The 27,572-nt window shown below is 43.6% G+C and overlaps 1 protein-coding gene across 2 annotated transcripts in view; it reads left to right on the top strand.

Moving 5' to 3' along the window:
- The window catches only part of ABLIM1 (actin binding LIM protein 1), a 293,279-nt gene extending 273,432 nt beyond the window's left edge, over nt 1–19,847 (top strand). Inside the window, exons 16-25 of one of the 2 annotated variants that reach the window (XM_087432660.1) lie at nt 1,506–1,553; nt 4,672–4,812; nt 6,979–7,070; nt 8,577–8,682; nt 10,480–10,544; nt 11,185–11,245; nt 11,862–11,869; nt 12,631–12,705; nt 13,648–13,728; nt 14,830–19,847. In XM_087432660.1, coding sequence (XP_087288786.1) covers nt 1,506–1,553; nt 4,672–4,812; nt 6,979–7,070; nt 8,577–8,682; nt 10,480–10,544; nt 11,185–11,245; nt 11,862–11,869; nt 12,631–12,705; nt 13,648–13,728; nt 14,830–14,943 — 791 coding nt within the window. In that variant the 3' untranslated portion in view covers nt 14,944–19,847. Of the gene's footprint in view, nt 1–1,505; nt 1,554–4,671; nt 4,813–6,978; nt 7,071–8,576; nt 8,683–10,479; nt 10,545–11,184; nt 11,287–11,861; nt 11,870–12,630; nt 12,706–13,647; nt 13,729–14,829 lie in introns of those variants that run through there. The other variant, XM_087432658.1, reaches the window with a different exon arrangement.
- Nucleotides 19,848–27,572: the final 7,725 nt, after the last annotated feature.

Genomic DNA, 27,572 nt, shown 5'->3' with positions numbered 1-27,572 from the left:
TGTTTCTCTCCAATATGGAGATTCTTTCCATGGACTTGTCTTTTCAGAGAGGTGTGGAATTGGATCCCTTGAGTGGTCCCTTCTGCAGCGTATAACAAACGAACCACCTCCACAGCCCACAAAGATATCTTGCAATTTAGGCTTGGTGCTGCAAGCTTCGCTGTGTAGTCACAAGCATTTGCTGTCACAGTACAAGAAGTAATTTGCCATCAGGAACTAGAAAAATCAGAACCCGTCAATATCTTAATGTTTAGGGTCAGCTCAATTTGTAAAGGCAAGATTGGCCATCAGAAGTCACGATATTATTTTTCCATTAGAAGTACAGTCATGCGTCGCTTAACTACAGGGTCACATCATGAGAAATGCATCGTTAGGGGATTTCATCATTGTGCAAACATCATAGAGTGTACTTACACAGACCTAGATGGTACAGCCTACCACCCACTTAGGCTATATGGTACTAATCTTATGGGACCACTGTCATATATGCAGTCCGTCGTTGACCAAAATGTCGTTACGCGACGTGTGACTGTACGTTGTTTTGCTTCCTTTAGCTGTGAAAGTGGTTTAATAAATTACCCATTATATTAGTGTTAGTGTACATATTTGGAATCTCTAATCGTTTTTTCTTTTGTATTCTAAAGTTACCTAATAAAACAGAGGAAAGTTCAATGAGATTCATACCACTAAGATAGGACTGCCTCTTTAAAAAAGTTTCATTGAACCTGAAAATAAACGTTCTACATTTGAGACTTTTTCTCATGAAGAATGCCCCACTAAGATACAATGCCCAAGATTCTGGAGAAAGAAACCTTTTGAAATTTCCTGAGTATTTGCAGTCAAAGTGAAATGGTAGCATAATCAAATGGGGTCCTGGATAAATATATGAAGAATATTTAGCATCTCTTTTCTTTTTCTTTGTTTCTTTCTTTTTTTTTAATTTGGCCTATACAAGTTAAGATTTTGTTGAACATCCTGTCAGCACATGGCGCTAGCCTTGAGCATAAAAAGTGTTTCTATGTTTAAAAACATATATACTCTTTATTTTACTACATTGCTTTCCACTGTTCCACTCATTAGTTGAAAAGTAAATTGAGCCACTGGTATCTACTGGGAGCTCAATTTCTAGACAGTAGCAATTTGGGGATTTTCCCCAAACTCGTTATGTCTTTCTCACCATTGGAATATCTCCACTGCTTGCATTTCTTCCTGTTTTAATCCCACTTTTAGTGAAGTATGTATTTGAAATAAATGGCTCATGAATTAATGACATCTCTATATATCCTCAGATGTATTACAAAGGATTCCATATCACTTGTCTATAGTAATTTGCTCATTGCTGTAATCTCTTTTTCCAGTAACCTCAATCTTTGTAATACAAAAGTTAACCTCCTGGGTTATTTTTGTTCAATAGTCTTCAGTTTTGTTTGCCTCTTGATTGATCTGTTTTTTCCATCGCTGAACCGGTTCCCATAATCACACATCTTTGCTTTTCATTTCCACAGATCAAGGGATCAACATTTACCGAAAACCACCCATCTACAAACAGCATGGTAAAACCCGCTTTCCTCCGAGTAGCTTTTAAGTAGCAGGGTCAGCTGAACTTCTCTTTGCTGTCCTCTGAAAGGCTTATCTGCTGCTTCTTTTGAGAGTTAAACTGGGGTGCACAGCGTAATATGCCTTTATGGTCTTCTAAGAGGCAGATATTGTAAAATTGGCTTGCCTAGATGGAGAACACTTAGCTTGGTTAGGAAGCTCCTATCCCATTTCTGAGCCCATCAAACCGTGTATTATCCATCAATAGAGAAGGGGAAGTGCTGGCCGCACGGTGATTCACAAACATCCTAACAAGACTTTTTTTTTTTGCCATCAAATAATTTAGCCAACCTCTATGATAATTTCAGTGAGCTTGCAATTAATTAAAGCTAGCGAAAGCCAGCCACCTAGAAATATTAATTTGACTAAGCCTCCATCAACTTGGCTGTCCGGTTCCCCCCGTTTCTTATGAGGCGTGCAGATGTCTATGCCCTGCGGTTGAGTGGACAGGACACACCCTGAGACAGAAGTCCTAGCCCTGGTCCCAGCTCTTCACCTAAATGGCTCTGTGATGTCATGGACCCCATCTCTCTGTCCCTCAGTTTTCGCATCTGCAAAAACCAGTGAATTAAGCCAGCTTGTCTCTGAAATTCCTGCAAAGGAAGACTCACTGATGTGGATTTATAATTATGTTTTCCTTTTCTGGGAATGAAGAATTTTTAAAGCCAGGAAATCACATTACTATATGTAAATTACACTTTCCTCCAGCATTATTAGGTCTTGATAGATTTAGCTGCCGTAAATCTCTGAATGGATTAAAAAACCAAGATTAGTCTTTAGGTGATTTCAGAAAATTATATACAATTTGTGCCTGGAAATTTGAAGGCTACCTTTAGAATCCAGTTGACATTAATGAGTCCTGGAGGATTAGGATGACGTGAAAAGCAAATAAAGGTGAAAATGCACAAGGAAAAATTTTTGGCCAATATTCTAGGGGAAAAAAGAGAATGTATTATAATGGTTCTAGAACTATGATTTTATTTTCCTCATTTGTTTTTTTAGAGATTTTACACCCTGTGCTTGCTTTTTAAGTTTCTTAACATTGTTTTTGTTTGTTTTTTTATGGTTTAATGTCTTCTCACCCACTCATTAACATGTGAATGTTTACTGACTCCACCCATTCTAATGCGTAAGTACTGTTTGAAGTCATGCATTTTTTTTAAATTTAAGAATAAGATTTCCACAGTTTGATTTATCAATTTACAGACTTATTTTTTAATACTAAAATCTCTAGGCTGTGCCTCTCTAAGCAAAAATAATCAAATAATTGAGATATAAAGAAATTAGATAATGTTAGATTATTTATTTGGAAGGGATTAATTGGCTTTGTGAAAGTTACTTTAACTTCACTCTACCTTCAGACTGTTGGGGTTAATAAGAGTAGTACAACCAGGGGCCAGCCTGGTGGTGTAGTGGTTAAGTTCCTGCGCTCCACTTTGGCAGCAGCCTGGGGTTCTCAGGTTCAGATCCCCAGCGTGGACCTACACACCGCTCCTCAAGCCAGACTGTGGTGGCGTCCCACATACAAAATAGAGGAAGATTGGCACAGATGTTAGCTCAGGGACAATCTCCCTCAGGTAAAAAGATGGAAGATTGGCAACAGATATTAGCTCAGGGCCAAACTTCCTGACCAAAAAAAAAAAAAGGAAAAAGAAAAAGAGTAATACAACCACAGCGGCACCTCCCAAACGTGAGGTGCTGTGTGCTAGTTATAGATATAGATGTACCAAAAACTGGTGTCTGTGCCCTGGTGCATTTGGAAAATGCTAGATTTAAAGAAAGTCAACATTTTTTGTTGTTGTTATGCAGAACTTCTCAGTCTTTAATATGCTAACACATTTTGTCCTTCTTTAAGAAGAGGATAACAGTATGCAGTGTTTTCCAAGCTGCATTTCTTTTTTCTCATGAGCTTAGAGATTCAGAGAAACACTGTTCCATGCCTGGCCAACACTTTACTCCTTGTTATTATGTAGGGTGACCTTGTCAAGTCACTTAAGCAAATTGAGACCCAGAGGGTTATGAAAAGAATAGGGACTTGGAGCTGAAAATTCAAAAAGTTATTTCTAGATTTTAAAATATGTGAGGCCAGGGAGGGGGAAAGTTATATTTAAAGCATTATAAATATATTTTGAAATGTTGAGTAACATCCCAGGCCAGTTTGCTAAATTAGCCAGAGTCGGGGACTGACCATTTAACCTGGCTTGTTTTGTTTTGATTAGATTTGGTGCTCTAAGCCAATGCCTCCTCCTCTAAGCAGAGCCATTGAGAACTCTGCGAACTAATGCTGCTGCTAGTCTGGCTTTTGTTGTTTTAAAGTTGGATGACTCACTCATATGTGCAGACCCTTGAACAAAACTGTGAGCGGGTAGGGCGTACATAAGTCATAATGCTAAATTCCTGCAAGCTGAAAGTGGATTTTCCCATTTCCGTTCCTCCTAGGACTCAAGGACACATAAGTAATACGTAAGGATTACAATGAACTAGGCCAATGTATTAGTGGCGAAGGAACCACAAAGACACAAAGCCAGCCAGCCCTCAGATGATAGTGTCATGCTTTTAACTTAGCTCTTTAATTTCAAATTACTAATTCAAATTTCTAATCGTTCTAGAAGAGTATTTTCCAATGGAACTTTCTATGATGATGGAAATGCTCTATAACTGTACTGTCCAATACAGTAGCCACTAATCCCATGTGGCTAGTGACCACCTAAAATGTGGCTAGTGCAACTGAGGAACTGAATTTTAATTTCATCATGTTTTGTTGCATTTAACTTTGTTAATTTAAATTTAAATAGCCACGTGTAGCTAGTTTTGGACAGCACCGTTCTCGAACAAGGATTTTCAGACGTAGAACAGACATGATATGAAACTTTGCTTCTGAAGGAACATAAGGAAAATGAGTTGAGTTGTCACTAGGCACCACTGAGTGACTGGGCAATTGATAATGGTGATAACCAGAGCTTTCTGGAGTGGAAACTTTTGCCAGAGAACAAGAAAAACGATCTAAGTGGGGTGGTAGCACCACGGCCTTGCAGACTGATAGCTAAGCTCCCCCTGATTCCCACCTAGATGCAGCTGCCCTGGCAGCCCAGAGCAGGTCTTCAGAAGACATCATCAAGTTTTCCAAGTTTCCAGCAGCTCAGGCTCCAGACCCCAGCGAGACACCAAAGATTGAGACGGACCACTGGCCTGGTCCCCCCTCACTTGCCGCCGTAGGTATGCAACTGTTGCAGCTAAGCCAAATGGACAAATGGCTAGGAGATCTCGAAATGCTTAAAAATATGCAAGAAAATGTGTCCTATTATAAAGATGTTTAAGAAAAGTATGACTAAGAGGCAGAATAGTGAAAAGCACTAATGTGGTATTAACGTGTGTACAGAATGCTTAAGAGTTATAAAAACCCAGTCACCAGAGCCTTGCTCTAACCACACCCACGGAGATGCAGAACTGGTCTAAAACTAATGATTTGCATGGACTCTCGAGGTTATTACTGCAAAATCAATAAGTCTTTTGAACACAATTGAGTCAAAGCCTCTTGGCAAGAACATCGTTCTATATAATTACAGTATAGTGGGTGAACGTACCGGGTGTCCACAGAAGCTTGACTTCTTTCGGTTAAATTTGTTTTAGACTATTTCTGTAATTACAATTCTCTTAACAACCAATCTAACACTGGAGCACTTTCATTGTTCTTTCGAGACCACGTTCTGCATTACTGAGAAGGGCTGTTAGAAAGTAGTGGGTGTGCTGAAATGTTACTCATGTAAAGTTAGGTGATTTTACGTCTGTCATTTCCATGAATTCTGTGCCAAAATGTCACATTTGAGCTGTTTCATTCTTTGCTTTGAACCACAAATTTATGCTTTAGAACTGTGTCTGTGTCTGTACTGTTTTGTCAATAGTGAAATCACTTGGCCTAAAAAGTGATATTAGAAAACTCAGGAGCTAATACTGAAAATTTAGCGAGTCAGCTTTACAAAGATATGACTAGCTTATCACATTCTGTTGACAACCTGAAAGGCCTTCAATTTTCCAAATTTTCTTCCTCATGCTATTTTTTGTCAAGTTATTTTTGGAATAACTTTTAAAAGCAATATAAGTGGATATTAAAGCAATTTATGTGTATAGAAATAGGTAAAGGAAATCGACCTTCTGAGTTTATTATTCACAAGTATTCTCTACATTATATTGAGATTTATCTAATTTTCATAAACTTGTGTCTATTAGTTTTTATTAGTATAGATTAAAGAGAGAAAATTCACATTGACATTTATGATGTTAGGAGCTAAGAATCAATCACCAGCTTTTCTCTGCCAGTCTGTACCTTTAGGCAGTTCTTAGGGCCTTTGGGGTTCCTAGTTCAGTCATATTGCTTGTTACAATATTACAGCAATTGCAGTATTACAGCAGCTAAACATTTGAGGAGAGGGAGAATTAAAATTTTGTTGTTGAAACTGTCATCACTAAATAGTTTAAAGCTGTTTTGGATTCCAAAATGAAGAAAATTTCTGGTCCATTAAAGTTTATTTTGATTAGATTAGCAAGCTTTCCTGTTACCTCCCACAGCCAGATTAATCCACGCAATTGAGGAAAAACAATAATTATCTGAATTTCCTACTCTTTCAGACAGATTCCTCCTTTCTACTCCCCGTCTCCCCTTTTCCAGGAAGCTTAAAAATGGTACATGATCTGCTATATTGTACCAAAATAAGTAACTTTTTGGCTGTATTAACACTTTTTATTGACCCTGTACTATAAAACTCTAGTGAACATTTTTCAAAGGATTGAGAAAAAGGAAACATTAGAGACCCATCTCTTAAGAGAAAAATAAAAAGCATGCTTATAGTGAATTTATTAAGGTTAGAAGACAGGGTGATGACAAGTCTAAATATTCAGAAAAGAGAAAAATACAAGAATTTAAAACTTGTCACAAGAGAGTGACTGTCTTACCTATTTGATGGTATGTAAATGAATTTGAATTCCTTTCTATTTGAAAATTGACCTTGGGGACGTCAAAATAATATCTGTAGCTGCCCCTCCCATCTACTATGGAGAGCTCTGACCAGTGGCCCATGGGATGACTTAGACCCAAGTGCAATGGCAAACCCCAGTTCTAACTGAGCAGACCAGTTGTTAGGAGGCCAGAGTTCATGCCTTACTGGATCACACATTGAATTGGCTTGTCAAACAGGCCCGTTGTCTCAAGAAACCAACCAGTAGTGTTGAATTGGCGGTAGGCTCTTTTTTGCCTTGTTTTGTTCTGAAATGTTCAAGACCACTGCTGACTTTGTCAGCCTGACAAGTTGAGCACAGGTGAAATAGTCCCTTAAAATCCCCTTGCCGTGGGGCTAATGTGAGAAGTTGTCTTTGCTGTGGAATTAGGAGCTGACATGAGACGCAGATCTAGTGGCAGAGAGGAAGATGATGAGGAACTTCTGAGACGCCGGCAGCTTCAAGAAGAGCAATTAATGAAGGTTTGTCCTTAAACTACTTTGCTGCAATCTTCACTTCAGTTTCATTCGATTCTCATTTTTTGAATGACTACTATGGGTGAGCCACCAAGATGAGCAAGAGATGGTCCCAGCCCTCAGGGGCTTGCAGTCTCGTAGGTGGGATGAGACGAGCATCTAGTGACTACAATAAGGCAGAATACTTAGTGGGTTCTGGAAGAGATGACCTGGAGGCTAGAGATCAAAAGGATGTGGAATATTTGGGCTTTTGCGAGAAGGGGATGAGAATCGGTGTCGGGTATGTGTGTGCAGGGCATGTGTTGAAAGCATGCTGAAGAGCCAGGTAGAGCCAAGGTGTACACTGAGGTGTAACACCTGCCTTCCCTCGTGTAGGCTCTGCTGAAGGAATTCCCTTGGGATTGAGCATTTCTCCAAGTCTTTCCTCAGGACTCATAGGACCTTGTGTGTATATCTGGGCCAGGAGAGAAGGGATAAAGTAGATTGCCACCAAGAAGCCCTCATTATACTCTCCCATTTATGGCATGGGCCTGCAGCATCCCAGAAGACAAAAGAAAAATAACCAATTATAGCCTGGGGTAGAGGGAGCCAGGAAATTATAAAGTCTCCTACCAATAAGAGACTGATGAATCCCTTCAAATGATATTTTTCAAAAGTGTGTAATCGTAAGAGAAATACATATTATACTAGTTATATGGCAGAAAGGATACAAAGTTGCATTTATCGAATGATCCTGGTTTTGTATAATATGCACATAGAAAAATATTGAATGGGAGGCTGGCCCGGTGGCGCAAGCAGTTAAGTGCGTGCGCTCCGCTGCAGCAGCCCAGGGTTCGCCGGTTCGGATCCCGGGCGCTCACCGACGCACTGCTTGTCAGCCCATGCTGTGGCGACGTCCCATGTAAAGTGGAGGAAGATGGGCATGGATGTTAGCACAGGGCCAGTCTTCCTCAGCAAAAAGAGGAGGATTGGCAGATGTTAGCTCAGCGCCGATCTTCCTCACAAAAAAAAAATACTGGATGGATATAAATCAAAATGTATGGTGATTGTCTCTGAGTGGTGAATTATGGGTTACTCTTCTTTCCTTCTGGATTTTCTAAAATACATACAGTGAGCATGCATTACTTTTTTTCCCTTTTTTTTTAAACAAGTCAGTCTAATGTCTTTTTAAAGAATACTATCCCCAATCTTCCCTTCCCTTATCAAAAATGTGCACACACTCACACATGCCTGCTGAGGTTACCTGCTGGCACTTTTAGGGAGGGCAAGGAGGGAAAACATTCTTCTGACGTGGAGCCTTGCTTAGGAAAGTGGAGCCTTGACCTTGAAAAGGCTAAGAAGGGTACAAGGTCCAAAACTTAGCCTACCTCTTGAGGACACCAGACTCTGGGACTAAATGCATCCAGGCCTCTCCAGAGTCAGGAACTTCTTGCAGGATCTCCTAAAAAGAAACAGCAGTTCTCTGAAAGTAATTGCATACTTTACTCTCATTTTTCTTGTCTTTGGGAATAGCTCAACTCAGGCCTGGGGCAGTTGATACTGAAAGAGGAGATGGAGAAGGAGAGCCGGGAGAGGTCATCTCTGTCAGCCAGTCGCTATGATTCTCCCATCAACTCAGGTGAGCAGTAACCTACCACCTTCCCCAAGCCGGGAGCCGGCCACCTGCTTGCAAGGAGCCTGCCTTGACTGTTCCAGGAGAGGCAGGACCATTTCTGGTGGAACCCATAGAGTGTTCTACAGAAAAGGAAGTATGGGAAACCCACTTCATGTCAACTTAATTTATAAGCATGCCAGGGTTCTTCCTTAAATGTGTGTTTCCTTCCTGCTGGAAATGGGGGAGCCCTTGGAACCATGAGGGGTGAGTTCCCATGTGCTAAGTCTACCTTCTAGAATACTCATGTCAGAGGGAAGCAGCAAAAAGGAAATCCTTATGGACAACAGAATGCTTTTTGACTGTAGAGAGCATGAACATTTTCTAAGCCTTATGATTTTATATTAATATATTCAATACAAGAGCTGAGGACTATACCGGTGCTGTTTTTGATACTTTCGAAGGAGATTACTTATATACTGGGCTGAAATAGTCTATCAGTATATTTTCTTCTGCTTATATTTGTCATAAGCCAATTCTCTCTTAACCCACAAGATTTATTCTCCCATGTTCTGAATTAGTGCGTGGTTTTCTCTCTTGAGGGTTCCTTTAAAAATGGGTTTAGTATTTACTATATGCAAGCACTTTTGCTAAACATATTTCACTTAATCTTCACAACATGCCAGTGAAGTAAATGGTATCATCATCATCCCCATTTGTAAATCAGAAGACAAGGATAGGAAGTTTAAGTAACTTACCCAGTGTCACATTGCTAATAACTAGCAAAACTAGGGTTTAGGAGCCCCAGTATTAGAATGCAGAGCCCACCCTCTTAACTGGAATGTCCTGCTACCTCTCAGAGATGGCTCACTGGCATTGATCTTGGATTAGATGATTTACTAATCTTTAGAGTTCCTTCTAATTCTGCAGTTCTGTTCAATAAGAATATATAGCACTGTACCCCTACATGGGTCAAGAAATGAAGACAGAGGCTGGCCCGGTGGCGCAAGTGGTTAAGTGTGCACGCTCCGCTGCGGTGGCCCAGGGTTCGCCAGTTCAGATCCCAGGTGCGCACCGACGCACCACTTGTCAGGCCATGCTGTGGTGGCGTCCCATATAAAGTGGAGGAAGATGGGCACGGATGTTAGCCCAGGGCCAGTCTTCCTCAGCAAAAAAAAAACAAATGAAGATATAAAAAGATGAAGTAGCATGCCCAAAGATGCAGACGTGTTGAGCTGCAGAGCCAGAATTCAAGCCCAGGGCTGCTCTCTCCAAAGCCCAGAGGTTTATGAGGTGGCCAGGCTGTTGCTGCTGGGCAGTGTACCCTATCCTGGGCCTCCCGGGAGTCCAACTGTGGTTGGCCAGTCGATCTTGATAACTTACGTGGTTGGCTTCCAGGTTAGTCATTGCTGCCATGCCAGCTGGGGCATGGGCTCATGCATTCAAATAGCCCTGGGTTTAAATCGTTGCTCAGCTATTTACAAGCTGAGCGACCTTGGGCAAGACACTCAATTTCTCTTAGCCCTAATTTTTCTTCTGTAAAATAGAAATAGTAACAGCGTTATTAGGGTTGTATTGAGGATTCAGAGATAAAGCATGCCAAATACTTCTTCCTTCCCCACCCCTCCTTAGTAACATCACTGTCCACCCACTCCCTGCATCGCCTAAATATGGTAGCATTTTGTGAACATTTGAGCCCAATGTTATTTGGATTATTTTTTCTAAATCTTTTGTTCTGCAAGGTAGAAGATACACTGCCAATTTCATTAAAGAATTGGACTTCCAGTTTCCTAACAATTGCTTTTTCACCTTTTACTCATTCAGCTTCACGTGCTCTGTCATCTAAAACCTCATCCCTCCCAGGCTATGGAAGAAATGGGCTGCACCGGGTAAGATTTCGCAGTGAATTGTGTCTGCATTTATTTCCCCTTCCATCCTGGTTGAGGTGCTGACATATTGTCTGAATACGTCTCACAATGTGATCTCCGTGTTGGAACATAATGAAAATTGTAATCTCCTTGATCTCCCGGTAAATTCACTTTGAGTTATAGATAAAATATAATATTTCTATTAAGAGAAATTGACTTTAGATAAAAGAATAGCTTGTACAAGCTTATGGAAAGACTAGATTAAGTAAATGTGTGACAGATATTTTTACAATCAGGAGAAAAGTAATCATTTGAGCCATTATCTCTGCTGTAAAAAGATATAAGAAAGTTTGTTGCAACTGCCCTCCCCACAAAGCACAGAACAAATGTAATTGTGTAACTATGTGCAGAAATGTATTTTTATTTATCAGGGAGAGATACTTGCTTACCAAGGGCCTGCTGAGCAGTTGCACTGGGTGTACTACAAGACAAAGATTTCCTAGCAGTAGAAGAGGAAATAGGAAAGAAAAACAATGAGGGTTCAGGAATTCAGCTTGGGGAGAATTCTTAGGATTTTTTAAATCCTTTCTCCCTTTTCATGTGACTCCAAAATAGTCACTGTAGAGTAGATTTTCTAATAATGTGTTTTTCCTCCTTTCAGCCTGTTTCTACAGACTTTGCTCAGTACGACAGCTACGGGGACGTCAGTGGGGGAGTGCGAGGTGAGGCTCCTGCGGCCGGGCCTTGACTGACTGTGGCTGAGTTTGAGGAGAAGCTGTCCAGTCACGAGTATATTGGCTGGGTTCATGCCGTATTACATCCTAACATAGGACCACATCCCTCCTCTGTGATCTAAGAGAGCGTTTATTAAAATGTCAAAGGATCTCTGGTGAAATGAGACCACGAGAAGCGAGTTTGTAAGAATGAATCATTGTTCTGCTGTGTGCTCTGCATTCAATTAGATACCTAGAGATACAGCAAGAAGCAAGACATGGCCCCTACCCTTAAAATGCGTATGGCTGCGTGAGAGTGAGAGAGAAGCTCCATGTGATAAATGCTGTGATGGGAGATGCAGAGCGAAGGAAGGAACACCTTGAGGGAGTCAGGGAAAGCTTCCAAGAGAAAAGAGTGTTTTAACTGATAACTAAAACCAAAGCAGGCATTTCCTGGCTTCAGGGAGGCAGATGGGCAGTGTGGGCAGAGAGCAGGAGCAGGGACAGAACGTGGTTCTCTGGGGAATGTTTGGGGAACTGCAATAGAATATAGTCTCTCTATTAATGTTTCCATGTTTTTCTAAGGGCTTCCTATTCTGATATTTTCTTTTTCTTTCCTTTTCAGACTACCAGGTATGGAACACTTTGTCCTTCTTGAGTTGGCCACAACAGCAGAACAGCCATTTTTCAATCCAGACGTGTGTTGCTGAGCAATGAGGAGCAGGCCTGCCTGGTGCCTGGGTCAAGCTGTCCCTGCAGGCCTTGGGGACATGGCGTGAATTAGGCTTGGTGTCAGAGGACTCTCTTCTCTGGCCTTGGAGAGTCCTCTCTGGGATGGAAGTGGACTGGCATTAAGGGTCTACCCATGTGCAGTTTTTTTTCTTTTAGTTATAACCACTCAGTATTTTAGGTCCTCCCCTCCTTTGCATGGTCCCGAATGAAAAGGAACTTCTGTCTGGCCAATAGGAAAGAGCTGCTCTGGTGCTATTCCTTTTTCCCTAGAACCTAAGCCTGGTAAAATTATGATGGAGAATGAGAAAAGGAAACAAAATGCAAAGAAAACTAAGATTAAAATAAAATAACAATCATAGACTTGGCTTTTTTTTTTTTTTTTTGATGTATCATATACTTTCATGCATGGAGCCTAAATTCAGAGATTAGTCAATAGCTATTAAGGTAAGCTGTTTCCCCAACTTGATTATAGAATAGCAGTATTCCTGCTCATATTCAGCAAGGATCTCATTTTGAAAATTCCTTGGTGATGAAGATGACACATGTATAAAGTGGTGATGAGGTTTAAGACCCAAACAGGGAGGTTTGGGAGCCCGCAGAGTTCTCCCCTCAGCCCCTCACGCTGTCATGTGCTCCTCCCTGACCCAGCTTTTCTGTTGCAGACCCTTCCAGATGGCCACATGCCTGCAATGAGAATGGACCGAGGAGTGTCTATGCCCAACATGTTGGAACCAAAGGCAAGTACAACTGGTGCCCCTCATATAGGGATGACAAGCTGGGGCGTAACCCTAAAAAGATCTGGTTTCCTATCTCTTCACCATTCTCAGAGTCTTGATGCCCACTTGGCTGGTGCATTAGCGAGCCATGTCATAAAGCACCTGGCTGTTCTGCTGGTTTTGTCACACCGCGTCAGCAGGTTCAAGCCCTCCCTGGATGTGGTGCTGTGTGTTCACAGTGAAGGACCTTCACGTCTCTCCAATGACCTCAGTATTAACTTGGCCCCTGCCATGAGCACTGTAAGGCATGCCCAGTGCTAAGTGGAGTAGCTACAGACCAGATAGGGTGACCAACACATCCCAGTTTTCCCAGGACTTCCCCAGTTTTAGCACTGAAAGTCTTGCATCTGAGGAACCTCCTTAGTTTGGGTCGCCCTAACTCCAGAACATCCTGTACCTCCAGAGGTGTTCAAGGGCTGTGCTCCCTGGTACCCATAACTGGGGCTTATTTCAGTATATTATCTACCAGAACACTGCTTCTGGGCCTGCCTGGCTCCATGGATTCATGAGCCGGTCATGGAACAAGATTGTTGAACCTTGCACAAAAGTAGCCTGCCATATAACAGCATCATGTAAAGATAAAATGTGTCCCTGAATTTCAGTTCTCTTCCAATTTTTATCTTCATCCCTAATACATAGTAAGTTTGTATTCTTTCGCTTAACAAAGCCCTCCAAAGGCACAGTGCTACATGAGATGCTGGTGGGGAATTGGGAATGTATAAAAACCTGTCCACTGGAAACTTAAACTTCAGCTGGTCTTGAGGGAGGAACACTCATCACTCAGATGCTCTAATTATAATCTCTAGAAGTTCTATCTTGGGAGTACTAGATTTTAGGTAGATTCTTCTTGTTAATAAAACGGACAGAAGTGTTCTAGAAGAGATGCTTTTCTTTGCTCCTCAGATATTTCCATATGAAATGCTTATGGTGACCAACAGAGGGCGCAACAAAATCCTAAGAGACGTGGACAGAACCAGGCTGGAGGTAAAAAAAAAATAATAATAATCCAGTCCCAACTGCAAATCCCTGTGCATTTCCCCCAACTTTCCCCTAAGAAATGTTTTAATGAAGACAAAAAAGAAAAAGAATCAACCTCATGTTGTAGGTAGAACTAAGATAACTGAAGAAAAACCCAAATTTACCCTTAAGAGATCAGCATAAAAATGTGTGGTAAAATCCAGAATGACCCAGGAGAATACAGTATGATTTTAGTCATTTTCTTTGGGAACTTGACGTTGCCATAACTGTGGCTGGTGATGCAGAGTGAGGTCTCCATCCCTCTTCAGATATCCCCAGATCCTTATCTTTCCCAGAGCCTGAGCTGAGTCTGTTGAGAGAGGGGAAGGAGCTCTCAGTAAAGAGGTTTGCACTGGACAAGGTTCTCTCTTGGCTGTTTCCACATTCCTTGTTGAAGGGTTATCTGGATACACATACCCTAGACCTCCTTAGACATGGAAGACTGAACATTGTGTTTTTCCATCTGGATGATTTTAATTAAGAAAAGCTCTGGTTGCCAGTCTCATGAAGAATCGTTACTTTTCCCTCACAAAGGCAGCACCTTTGTACGCGAGGTCAGCCTGGCACAGAGAATAAAGGCTTCGGTATCCTAAGAGAACTTTTCTAGGAGGGACGACAGATGGAAGGTTCTCCTCAGTAGACAGGGCATCCACCTGAACTCCTGTTGCTAAAACAGGAGGAAGCCCCAGGGCTCCCCAAGGACCACCCTGGAAGTCTCTCTGGCTTTCTTATTGCTATGGTCCATTTTCCCTGCACCTTGTCAATATCCCAAGGACCTGACCTGGAGTTGCCTCCAGCATCCCCTTCCTATGTCCCAGCACCATTCCATGTCATTATACTAATCATTAATACTCTGCCAGCTCTTTTGTTTGGTGGGGAGGGCGCCTCACCTGGCCGGACCAGGTGAGGAACCATTGGGTCCAGTGTCTGCTAACAGGCCTCAGAGGTGAACTCCTCTTCCGTCACTCTGCCTTGCTCTTCAAAATGATTACTTGTAAACTAGAGAGCAACTCTCAAGGCTATCCGTGTGGCCATCAGGACTGACCACTGTTCTTTTCCCCATCACAGCGCCACTTAGCCCCAGAAGTGTTTCGGGAAATCTTTGGCATGTCCATACAGGAGTTTGACAAGTTACCTCTTTGGAGACGCAACGACATGAAGAAGAAAGCAAAACTCTTCTGAGTCACACACGTAGACAGCAGTTAGCGAAAGGACTGACAATGGCGTGACGCACAGGATCACAGGATGCTGTATTAAGGCCCAAAGTTGATTGGAGAATTTGCAAACCACTGTCCCTCAGCAACAACAGAAAGGGAGAATCTGATTGAAATACCGGTGAGCCAAATATTGAGCTGACCCACGGCAACACTTGCCGAGAAGCAATGGGGTACAAATTTCTATGTTCCCGCACTTGACAGTCGTGTTCACATGTGACCTTTTTACATCACCTTATGTATACAACAGGAGCTACTTCTTTTGTCTTCTTTTAACTGTTGTCCAACAGTAGTGCTGACTGTATGGATAAGAGCCAGCAAGTGCCCTTAGGATGCCGCATGGAAAAAAAGCAGTTGTAATAATTCCAAAGTATGAATATATTTATTATGTAGCACTGTGGCTAAGAAGGAAGAGCCTGAGGGACATCTCCATGTGGTAGCAGCCGTTTTGCACACGCCGTTCCTCACTGGCCTCATGCAGCCCTGCCTGCGCCCCAGCAGGATGGAAATCCGAGTCGGGGAACCCGGCAGCTCTGTCTGAGCAGGCTGAATAGCAGCCAGAGCAATTTCTGACAAGCTCGTTGTTCTCTACTGTTTGCTAGGACCTGGTTGGCAAAGTACTTAGCTATTATTAAAAAAGAAATTTTTTTAAGAGAAAGAGAAGGAAAAGGAATGAAAAGAAAACCTCCCTTAACTCTCTTTCTGCATCAGATAGTGTGCTTCCTTCTTCCTCCCCACCAAGAACGGGAGCTGTTTCGGGCTCCCTTTGCAGAAAAAGGAAAGGGAAGAGTTGTCTCCAGATTGGCCCAGTTGCATGCTGTTAGATGATTTTAGCCCACGGGCCATAGCACTGTAGCCAAAAAAAAAAGTTCTGTGTCCTCTCAGTGCGAGTTCTTCCACCAGCACCCCTGCTCTATATCTGGCATCCTCTGATTCAGATCCAGTCCACGCTGGTTTTGTTTTTTTTTAAGATCTTTTCTGTAGTAGGCTAAGGAAAGGCCTGTTTTTCCATTTTAAATCTCTGCGACTCCAAGATAGATTGCCTCAGACTGATTTAATTTGGCCTTTGCAGCTTTCCTTCTGGCCCAGCACTGGGGACTTCATGGTTTGTGTGTATGGATGTGTGTGTGTGTTTTCACTCACCCAGGGTGGTTTTGTGAGTCTGCATGTGCTTTTTAATTTCATTTCTGCTTGAATGCTTGTCCCACTGTGCTGCAGCTTCTAAGGGACGTGTGCACAGGTGCGCCTGCCTCAGAGATCAAGAGTGAGGCCAAACTGTATCCCCGACACCATGTCCTTCATGGGGGGGTGTTGGTGCCTGGAGGCCAGCGTACTCCATGACTGATGTAGCTCAGGTCAGCATCAGACTGAAGACCACAGACCTAGGGTCGGGCTGTGTATGGGGATCAGAGCATCTTACCAGAGTCCTCAAACTTGGCAACATAAGATTCAAATGGGAGCCTAGGATTTCACCAAAACTTGCATCTAGGACCAGATCATGATTCCTGGAAGCCTCAGGCTATGACTTAAGTGGGCCATGAGTTGGATGAGGGAGAGGATCGCCACCTCCACACACGGGAGGTCGGGTCACATGTATTTTCCTGCTTTGGGGCTCTGCTTAGGAATTTAAGCTTGGTTCTAAAGCCAAAGGAGAAAACGTGTAAATTCAGCTGCCTATGCCGCTGATAATAAAAGCTCAGAAATTCTTCCCACTGGCACCAAGGATTAGGATGTTAATAGACGACACCAATGGTAAAAAGCAAGCAGAATAGTTTCTGAACCTGTGCTGTAGACCCCAACCTTGTGACACACTCCATCAGCTGGGTGATGTGAAGTGAGTACTGTAATCGCTTTGTGGTGTTCTCCTGCGCTCTTCCTGGAGGCATCTGAATTTGCCTGTCCTTTCAGTGCTAGGCACTGAATGTTTGAGGACTTTTCTCACAAATTCGCTTGTGTGTGTGTGTGTGTGTGTTTGACCTACTAACATATTTTGCAAACAGCTCTGACGGGGCAGACCTGAGGAGACCAGCTCTTCCTTACAGTGTCGCCCCTTCATATATCAGTTGCCTCTTGCTTCATCCGAGATTTCCGCTGTCTCATCTTCTCTCTGTCCTTTCCTATGCTGGGAGCTTTATCACGATGCCAGTGCCCCTTAGTCCTTGCTTTGCTCTGGCAAAGTGTGAGGGGTGGGGACTATGGTGTATTCCCAGTGTTTCTCTGCCACAATCAATGACAAGGATGGCCAGATGGGTCCCAGCGCTAGGCTGGCAGAGAGATTTTCTTCATTATGGGGATAATAAAGAACCCTCAATATTTTCATTGGTTGATGCACCTGCAGATCAAATGTCAGTGTAAGAAAAATTGCAGCAGTAGTTAAAGAACTGAACCCCAAATCTGCTCGCACTAATGAAACTCGATTTTTCTTGTATCTTTTGAATTCAGTTCTGCATACAGCATGGGGGCGGGGGGAGCTTCTTTCCATATCAAGTGTATTAGCAAATTTAAACTACACGATGCAAATATGCATTGCCAGAAAACATCAGTTGCCTCCTGTCTGCAAGCAGAACGGTGTTGTGCCCTGGGGAGGGGGCATTGGAAACTGCAGTGCAGAGTGGGCTCCTCAACTCCACTCCCCAGCAGAAGGCTCCCTCTGGAGGGATGGGTCATGGAGCAATCTGTTTCTCCAAACTGCCAAATCTAATATATGGGCTACCATGCCCTATGCATTTTGTTAAACTGGGCATGCTTGTCCCCAAAATGTCCAGGCCACTGCATGGGAAATCAGCATTCTCTGCTTGATCCCTGCCCTGTACTTTATGTAAAAATTCTAGTTGTTAACACAAATTAACAGGGATTGTTCGCTCTAGGAAAGGGATTATGCACGTGGCAAGCTTCCCCAGTACATACATAAAGGGCTACATTTTTGAGCGTTGGACTTGTGATTCTTTAAGCATACGCTGATTGCATGAAGTCAAGGAGGCCTCTATGGCAATATGGAAGTCAGTGCTTCCTTTGAAGTTTCTTCCAGAAAAGCCAGGATGCCATTTAGTCTTCCTGTGTGATTTATGATGAGACATAAAGCGCATTTGGAAACTCGGACAGCTGGCTATGCATCCATATTTTGGTTTGGGTTAGTTATGAAACATTCTTAATGTGACTTCTTCAATAGTTAAACTGTTCTCTGAAACCTTGAACAGAAAAGCTAGGGTTAATGGGTAAAAAGGTGCAAAAAAAAAAAGTAGCTTTTATCTGTCATGTCCTCTAGTCTCTCCCCCTTCTCCCAATTCTCTTGTTTCCAAGCTGAGTTTCCTCTTCTGAGGTGAGGCTGGAGCAACTCATTTCAATTCTCATCCCCTAATCTGGTTTTGTCGATCAACTCCACTTGGAGAAGCCTTGCTGGAAATGTTTATAAAACTTTCACCTAATTTCTTTACACTTTAAAACAAACACCTTTTTCTAAAGAATTGCTTCTCAGCTGATTATATAAAGTATATACGCTTTTGCAAGTTTAAAAAATTCAAATTCACCACTTTTGACTAGGTAGGTCTTTCTAAAAACTCTTCGAAGCAAACTTGGTATTAGCATTCTTCCATTCTCCTGCGTGTTGAAGGGGCAGGTGACCCCTCCAGGCTGTAGGCTCACAGAGCCCTCTTTCTGACTGTCTCGAAAGATGGTGGAAGGAAAATGAATTCTGCGTCCTCTGAAGCCAGCTCAGTTTTTACCTCTTCTGTGTTTCTGCTCACTGTTTAATCTACTTCCTAAGCCAACTTTGATTTTATTTGATTTATAAAATTACTTTCTTTTACAAACCAAGTGTTTGTCAGTATGCCCTAAAACTCAGTCATTAGTGCTCCCTTCTGAATAATGTTCTGTTCAGCAAAAGAGGTTGTTTTAGGCTTGAGATTTGCAATGGCACCACTTTAGAGTACATTAAGGGAACTACCCAACTGTGTTGTAATGAAAAGAAAGAGAAACTTTTACTTTGGCATTTTAAGAAAATGACTGTCTTTCCATTTGCTGCCCAGGAAGCAGTGGGGAGATGGTGACTGATATGCTTTGCATATGGATTTTTGTGTTTTTATTTGGGCAAGTTTAATGCGTGGCAAACTCAAAAAGAAAGGGGGAGATGATCAGTTTAAGCTGAAAAAGCTTTCTAGATGATGTATGTGTACACAGCAAAATTAAACAAATCCAACATTTTCTGATGCTTAGTGTAATTGAGTGGTGATTGTTATAAATAAAATTCTTCCCAAAAATGTCTCTTCCCAAGAATGAAGATCCCATGAGACCCTTTCTGAGCCCCTTCACCAAAGGCAGAAGGAGACAATACTGTATACACTAACATTCAGAAAGGCGATGAGCCACTTAATGATTGTATAGGCATTTGTTTCTTTATGGAAGAGAAAACGAATGTCCACAAAATTGATGTTCTTTGGGGTTTTATGTACAGACCCGTCCAGTAATAAATGTGTGTGGTTTCTGTGAGTTGCCGACAATCCCGCATCGAAGCTCTCGCGGTTCTTTCATTTTAAGTTGGGTTTATGGCATTTTTTCCCAAGTGTTGGAAGACATATACAGTTCTTCCTGCCCTCCCTCCCCTTTCAGGCTATGAAAGCAAATATCGGGAAGAACCGCTGTTTAAAAGATGTGTCGTGTCCCCGTGGAAGTGAGTGGGTGTCCGTCTGTGCCCCAAGTACCGCGTGCTAGCACGCAGAGGTGGAGGCTGCCAGCTGGCCCTGTGTCGCTGTGCTTCTCGATTCCGACCTGCCCTGCGCTCCTGTTGCAGGCAGCGCCTGCCGCCCCTCTGTGCCACGCTCTGCGTCACTGTTGTACTCACAACTCAGTGAATAAACTGTGTGCTTTATTCGTAAATGCCTCCACACCGTGTTTTCTTTCTTGTTCTCCTGCTCCTTTTAAAGGTCTGTCACATTTGAAAAAGTACCAGCCCAACTTCCAAAACCAACACACAATCAGAATCAAACCTTGAAGGCTTAGAGAGGCATTTTTATCAGGAAGGCTGGTTAGAGGGGGAAATTCAACAAATAGCAATGGTATATTCCGGGACTGTCCAATACTCCAGACCATATTGACCAAGTCGACTAAAGAAAAAAAAAACTTAACAGAGCTGTTGCAGTGTCTGGTCTAGCTGGTGTTTGATTTTGTTTGTGACACAATCTCATCATTTAGACAAGGTTGGGTATGTGAGGAGGTGTGAGGACAGGAGCTTCTGAACTGGCGTGAGTGTGGGCCATTTTACTAAGAAACTAGAATGCGATGGGGGGCAACATCTTTCAAATCTTGGACCTCCCCTGCATTATTAAATTTTCAGTGAAGAAAATCTTCCAGGTTTCAACTTACTTGTCATCTTTACTGCCAAGATTTCGGGCTTGCCAGAAAATGCAAGGATCTATTTATACTCAAGATGGCCTACTCCCACCACAGCCTTTTACTGTTTGTCTATCAAGCCGGTTGTCTTCATCAGTTTGGGCATATATAACAGAATACCATAGACTGGGTGGCTTGAACAGCAAACATTTATTTCTCACAGTTCTGGAGGCCGGGAAGTCCAACATCAAGGTGCTGGCAGATCCAGTGTCTGGTGAGAGCCTGTTGGAGTTTGTAGACCACCGTCGTCGTCTTTTGTCCTCACATGGTGGAGAGCAGAGAGAGGAAGTAAGCTCTCACGTTCCTCTTATAAGGGACTAATCCCATCATGAGGGCTCCATCCTCATGATCTCGTTCCCTCCCAAAAGCCCTTCCTCCTAATACCTTCCTCTTGGGGGTTAGGTTAGGGTTTTGACATATGAATTTTGGGGGAACACAAACATGCAGTCCGTAACACCTGTCCAGGGGCCAGTAGCACTAGCATTCAGGTGGACCCACAACTGGAAGCTGGAAACTGAGGTTGTTCTCAAGACAGTTGGCATACCTTAGTTCACTACTGTAGAACAGGTCAGGAGGCCCCCGCTAGAGGTCTGAGCTCTACTCATTTTGGCCTCCACCCACCCCAGCATCACCACTTTGGTCCATAATTACCACAGCCACTATTTATCTTCAGTCATCTTGTGCTCTCTGTGGCGTTTGCCACTATTAATCACCATTTCATTGAAAGTTGACTCTGTGCCTCACTGCGGTGGTTAGCCCTCACACACTCACAGCAAAGCTCAAAAGCCTATGTGGGGAATCCAAGGCCCTTCATGAGCGGGCCTTGCCTCGCCCACCACTTGGCTTCCCCTCCCACAATGCCCCACCTTTTAACCTTGCCCTCCAGCTCTTCCAAACCACTGTGAGTTCCTTGAACACCCCATGCCCTCTCCTGCCTCTGTAGCTTTGCCAATGACATTTCTTCTGTACAATGTCTAGTTCTTCAAGGAGGTGGAGAGCAGAGAAGATCTGGCCCCAGGGACAGGAGGTAATGGCAATGTTGACTATTTGAAATCAGTTGCCCATAGCTCTTGGAGTTACCATGTGAATTTCCCATGGGCTCCATTTGCCCTAAATCAAAGACAAGCCTGAGTTCACACCCTCTCAAAAGCCTGTCTTGATGGGCCCAACCCAACCTTCCCAGTAAATTCTTTGCATACCTATGGTGGAGCATCACATTTGACACTTTTCAAGTGTTGCCTGGTACTGCTGGCTTTGCATGTTTTTCTGCTCAGTTTAGTTGTAGTGAGATCTTTATATTGAGTGCCAGGCTTTGTGTTAGCTATAGCCCTCATGACAGTCCTGCAAGACAGATAATTGTAGCTCTACTCTACAGGTGAGGAACCAGAGCTCGGAGGCTGATTAAACATGCCTAATCACGCAGCTAGTGAGCAGCAGAGCTGGGATTACCCAGGTCTGTCCCACTTCAAATCCTGTGCTGTTTTCCTCTGCGTTCCACTGCCTCTGAGCTTTTGAAGGCAAGGACTGTGTCTCCCACCTTCTGAATCTCCCCGGGCGCACTGCACAAAGCAGGTTCTCAGTGTGAGACTGGCCAGTTCCCTTCAGTCTGGCCGTGAGCCCCATCACTACCACCACGGCAGGGTTATGGACAACAGTTGGGGGTACTCACTAGCTGTGTGTCTTAGGGCGAGTTATTTAGCCCCTCTAGGCCTCAATTTGTTCATCTTCAAAATGGACAAGGTAATGATACCCATCAAACATTGTTGCTGTTATGATAACACATGTTGAGCACAGTATTGTACTTAGCACACAGAAATTGCTCGAGAAACTTTAGTGATCTTTATTAAGAGTAATTAGCCACTTAGACTTGAAGAACCCCGTAAGCTCCCTGAGCCTCAGTTTCCCGATCGGACTATTAGGAATGAATACCTTCTCTGGCTCTCTTAGGGGGTTGTGAGGCCAAATGAAGTAAGGCAGAAACATAGGAAGCACAGGAAAGCATTATATTAACAGATGGTGGGAGGTGATGAGGGTTCTGGTACTTGGATGAGGTCTATACTATTTTAAATAGCTTAATCATTCGAGAATTTTAGTTTTTGTTTGGGCTTTTTTCCCCCTCTAGTCTTTATATGAATACTCCAGCATTAAAACAAGCCCACAACTTCTTTTATATGCTTCAATAACAGCACTCTCTTTGTCCAATAATAGTCTAAGATCGAGGTCCCCTGAAGATGTGCCAAGTAGTAGTAATAACAGTATTACATGGCAGCTGAGTGCAGGCTATAGCATCAAACTGCCTGGGTTTGAGTCTAGCTCCGTCAATAATTAGCTGTGTAACTAGTGACAATTTGCTTAACTTCTCTAAGCCTCAATTTCCACTTCTATAAAATAGGAATAATAATACCTACCTCAAAGGGTTATTGTGAGAATCATGTAGAACAGGACCCAGCGTGATACAAAATGAGCACTCAAACATTAGCTTTTATTAGTAAAATTACTGTCATCTAATAAGGACTCACTTGCCCAGTCCTGAGCTAAGCATATCACGTGGTTGATTTCACAAAGCTCCTGACATCATTTCTATTTTAGAATTGAGACCAAGTGTCTTACACAAGATCTGCCTACCGAGTGGTGGGGCTGAGATTCAAACCCAGGCTCCCCAGTTCCAAGCTCGGCATGTGGGCAAGTGTCATGCAGAAGCTCAGGCACCCCCCGGGCACTGCGGCAGCCAGGGTGGCAGGCTGCTCAAAATGGAAGCATCCAAAGGTACCAGGTTGGGGCTCGGCTCTTTCTGAGGGGTTTTAGAGCCATTGGGCTCCCCCGTTTCCTGGGTTGGGAGGATTTCCCTGGCCTACTCTCGAGGGATGCCTAGAAACGCCAGCTGCAAAAGAGCTGAGACTCAAGATGGCTTTGGTTCCAGCAAGATCTTTCCAATTGTATGACTCACTTCAAAGCCATCAAAGGCAGCAAAGGCTGAGCTGCCAATCCTTACAGTATTTGGGGACATTTCCTCCGCTCCAGAAAGCCACCAGTCCTATGCAGCCCCTGCTCCCCATTGCGGGAGGGGGCTTCTCTTCCCCTCAGAGCCCAACAGCCTGGGTGTGTCGCCAGCCCTGCCCTGCTGGCCGTGGCTTATTGTTAGCCGGAAAGTCCTGGGAAGGGTGGGGACTTGGTGCTGGCAGCTTTTAAGAAAGCCCAGGGTGGTCAGGGGACGAGTGCCCAAAGCTTCTGGGAATCCCGACCCAACCTTGAGGACCTGCCTCCGCCCTGTAGGTTCTCCCTCACACCAGGCCAGGACTCTGACAAAAGTGCCCCTTCACTCCTGTGGCACTCGGGAAGGCTGTAGCAAGTTGGGGCTCTGGAGGAGGGTGTAATATGACCACGTTTATTTTACTTTCCAGTCTCAACTGGATAAAAATGCTCTCCAGAGCCTGCCATTGTACTAAGCACAATAGCAGCCCCTGGAGAGGTTTTTCTGTATTTATTTGCGTTGTCCCCCTGCTGCAGCCTCTTAACTCAGCCCTTCCCGTCAGATAAAAAGAAAAATTGCCTTAGGAAAATCTCCATCCAAAGCAGAGGCTGTTTCTGCTTTGCCCTTAGCTGTGTTACTGGTGGGCCCTCGCAGAACATCCTGAGGGGCCTGGAGGCAGGGCAGAGCCTTGGGCAGCTTCGAGACCCGGAGTTTGGGAATCGGGCTCGAGGGATGTGGGTTCAGATGATAGTAAAGGATGGTATGATGGTGGTGTGGTGGCATTCTTTGAGGGCTTCTGGAGTGCCAGGTGCTGGGCTGAATACTCTGTGTAGGTTATCGCACTTAATCTGCGAAGGGTAAACCCAGGACTGGGAGAAGCCCACTGGCAAGTGGGTGAATTCTAACCCCCTGCCATCAAGTCCAAAAGCCACATTCCTCCTAAGGCCATCACAGCTCTCTGGGGTCTCCACATTAGCACGAGGTTTTCTGAAGATTTACCAGAAGGACCATCTTTGCAAAGACAAATACCAGCCTGTCTCAGCCAGGTGGAGGCTGGCCATGAATAACAGCATTTTCTTTTAAACTGGAAGGATGCTGGCACAGAAAGGGTACGTTCTTTGGTTCCTGCTATTGTCTCAAAACATATGCTTCTTAATGAGAAGTTAGGAAGTGTTGATGGGCAGTCACATTCCCAGCAGATCAGAGCAAGAGTCAGCCAGATTCTCTTGTTTGGTTTTGTTTTTAAAGAAAATGATTACTCCCCTCCTCCACATAAAAACAGGGTGTTTCAGACAACTCAGAGTAAATTGCTGATATTTATTAATCATTATTTTAATCAAATGGCTTCCCCTGAATGCAGGACTTGCACAAGCAACCTGGGTAAGTGTTGTTGCCCCTGATACACAGATGAGAGGTTGCGTGACTTGCCCAAGCTCACAGGAGGAGTTGGGGGAGGAGACAAGACTGAGCCCAGGTGTGAATGCAAAGCTCATGCTTCAGTCCACAAGGAGATTCTGATTCGGTAGTTCTGGGGTGGGAGCTGGGAAGCTGTATCTTAAAACAAAATTTAAAAGTTTCCTGGTGATTCTGATGATCAAGCAAGTTTGGGAACCCCACAGTGCATGGTTTCGGGTCAAGAGTGGAGCTGGTCTGTGACTAATCAAACACCCATCGCCAGGCTTTGTCACTCACTGTCACCCCAATTCATGGGACCAGAAGTCAGATGAGGCCTAGGAAGTCTGCCCTTGCAGAGAGGGCTACAGTCCCCAGAGGACTCCCTAGGAGATCCTGATATCTTCCGTCAGCACAGCAGGGCGTCCAGCCCTCTGAATAGGTTCCACCAGAAGCCGCTCACATGTCACCTCATTTGCAAGGAGATTGTCTCCATTTAAAGAAAGAAGCCTGATATGGGAGAGAACCTGTCAGGTGCTGGGTTGCTTAAAGGAAAAACAATCCACTGGCATCTATTCTCCTCCCCTTCTCCACTCAAAACCTTGCGAAACCTCTGAATGTTGAAAAAAATGGCCTAGAAATCCTGTACCAAACAACTTTTTTTTCCAGTGTGCTCACTGTTTCTTCAGTCTATTGTTTGCTAGGAGGGTGAGTATAAACAACTCCAGTCTTAAGTTTTCTATTGAGGCAGTCACTCCAGGGAAATTAGTGACTGTCTTCAGGGCCTGGCTGGAGGGGCAATGAGAACAAGGAAGCCAGGAGTTATGATCGCAAACTCTTCTTTTACATAAAGGCAGTTGTTTTTATTTTTGAACCCTTACATGTGAAAGCATCTGCAGTCAGTTGAAATAATGTCCCCCAGACCTCAGAATGTGACCTTATTTGGAATAAGGGTGTTTGCAGATGTAGTTAAGGCAAAGATCTAAAGATGAAATCATCCTAGATTTGAGAGGGCCAGAAATCTAATGATGGGGGTCCTTATGTGAGACTGAAAAGGAGAAGACGCAGAGATACACTCAGAGAAGACAGAGGCAGAGATTAGAGTTGTGTTGCCACAAACCAAGGAATGCCAGGAGCTCCAGGAGCTCCAGAAGCTGGAAGAGCCAAGGAAGGATCCTCTCCTAGAGCCTTCAGCAAGAGCATGGCTCTGCCTGCACCATGATTTTGAACTTCTGGACTCTAGAACTATGAGAGAATAAATTTCTGTTGTCTAAGCTATCCAGTTTGTAGTAATTTGCTAGGGCAGCCCTAGGATACTAATATTGTATCCTTACTAGTGAAGAATGGTCTCTAACTCCTCAGCAAGTTGGAGCAGGTGGAGGTCGGAGCCAGACTCCTCCAGGGTGCTGACCTAGGGCCTCAGAGCACCATGATGCTCCTGCCCAGGTATGGAGAAACAAGGCCTGCTTCTCTAACACCAGGGAGGCAGATAAGGATCTGATTTTTTCTTCCTAGAAAAGAAGATCAACTTTTGCCTGGTTATCAATTGGCTTGCCTAGCAGGCCTCAATGGCTCAACCTAGTTGGAATGTTTTCAGCAGGTGAAGCCTGAAGCAGGCACAACCCACCTTAGGAACGGAGTCCCTCTGGGCAGAACAGGGTCGGCCAATCAGATGGCGGCAGGTCTCCTCCTCCCACAAGGAACTTTGCTGTTAGGGTGGAGCCTGGCCCTAGGCTAGGTTAGAACTCAGGGCATTGATGCCAGCATGCACCATTTCTGCCAGGTTCAGGGGCAAAGGGACCTGCAAGTTCCACCCTCCCCTGTAGGCCATCAGGCACCCTGTGTGCTGACTCCTTTAGATGGGAGCCACTGACCAACGGCTTCACCTGGACAAGTTACTCATGCCTCAGTTTCCTCATTGCCACAGTGAGGAGGATGAAGATGCTTATCCCAGAGAGCCGCTGAGAGGATTACGTGAGTTAATGCATGTTATGCACTTAAAACAGGCACACAGTAACACTCAATAATGGTTAGCAAAATATTATCATTATTATTGTTAGTACTATTAGTATTTAGCATTGAGTGTTATCACCATGAAGAGAAAAGAGCCCATACATTAGCAGTTTTAAAACTTGAGTGATCATGTCTATATCCCAGGAGTTTATTAAAAATGCAGGCTCCTAGGCCTTACCACCAGAGTTTGATTCAATAGGTTTAACGTGGGACCCATTAATTCTCTGTGCATGTGTGTGTGATTGTGTGTGCATGTAAGTGTGTGTGTGTGTGTGTGAGAGAGAGAGAGAGATTTTTATCAAACCTCTCAAGTGATTCTGGGGCTGGTGGTTCACAAATTATAGTTTTTAAAAACAGTGCCCAAATTCAGCTGTTCCTCCTTAGATGTATGAAGTTTATTTTAATTATTAATCACTGGGAAGGGACTATGTTTGCTTTAAAATTAAAATTGAAATCTTGACATCTCATTTCCATTTTCTGTATTTGGTTACTTTTAAACGATACAAAATGCCAAGGTCATGAAGTTTCTTTTAATGAGTCTTTTCCTGCCCCGGAGGTGCTTAAGAAATTCAAATCACTAAGCTTTATGTTCACCATTTTAAAAGAAAAGAAAACACACACACACACACACACACACACACACACACACACACACACACACGGTATTTAAATGGATTTGTTCCAGTCTGAGACAAAATGCTCTGTCAAAGCTTTGAAGTTCTTTAAGATCTTTTCAGAGGTGAGAATGGATTTGTCCTTCATTAGCCACTGTGTCTTCTTTGCCCAAACACATGAGCAAAGGTGCGGGGGAGCATCTACCTACCACCCCCAGCACA

This window comes from Ceratotherium simum, chromosome 6 (assembly GCF_057802395.1).
Source record: "Ceratotherium simum simum isolate JZ-2026a chromosome 6, ASM5780239v1, whole genome shotgun sequence".
Lineage (NCBI taxonomy): Eukaryota > Metazoa > Chordata > Mammalia > Perissodactyla > Rhinocerotidae > Ceratotherium > Ceratotherium simum.
The sequence above is the reverse complement of the archived record's forward strand: the minus strand, read 5'-3'. Positions and strand labels throughout refer to the sequence as shown.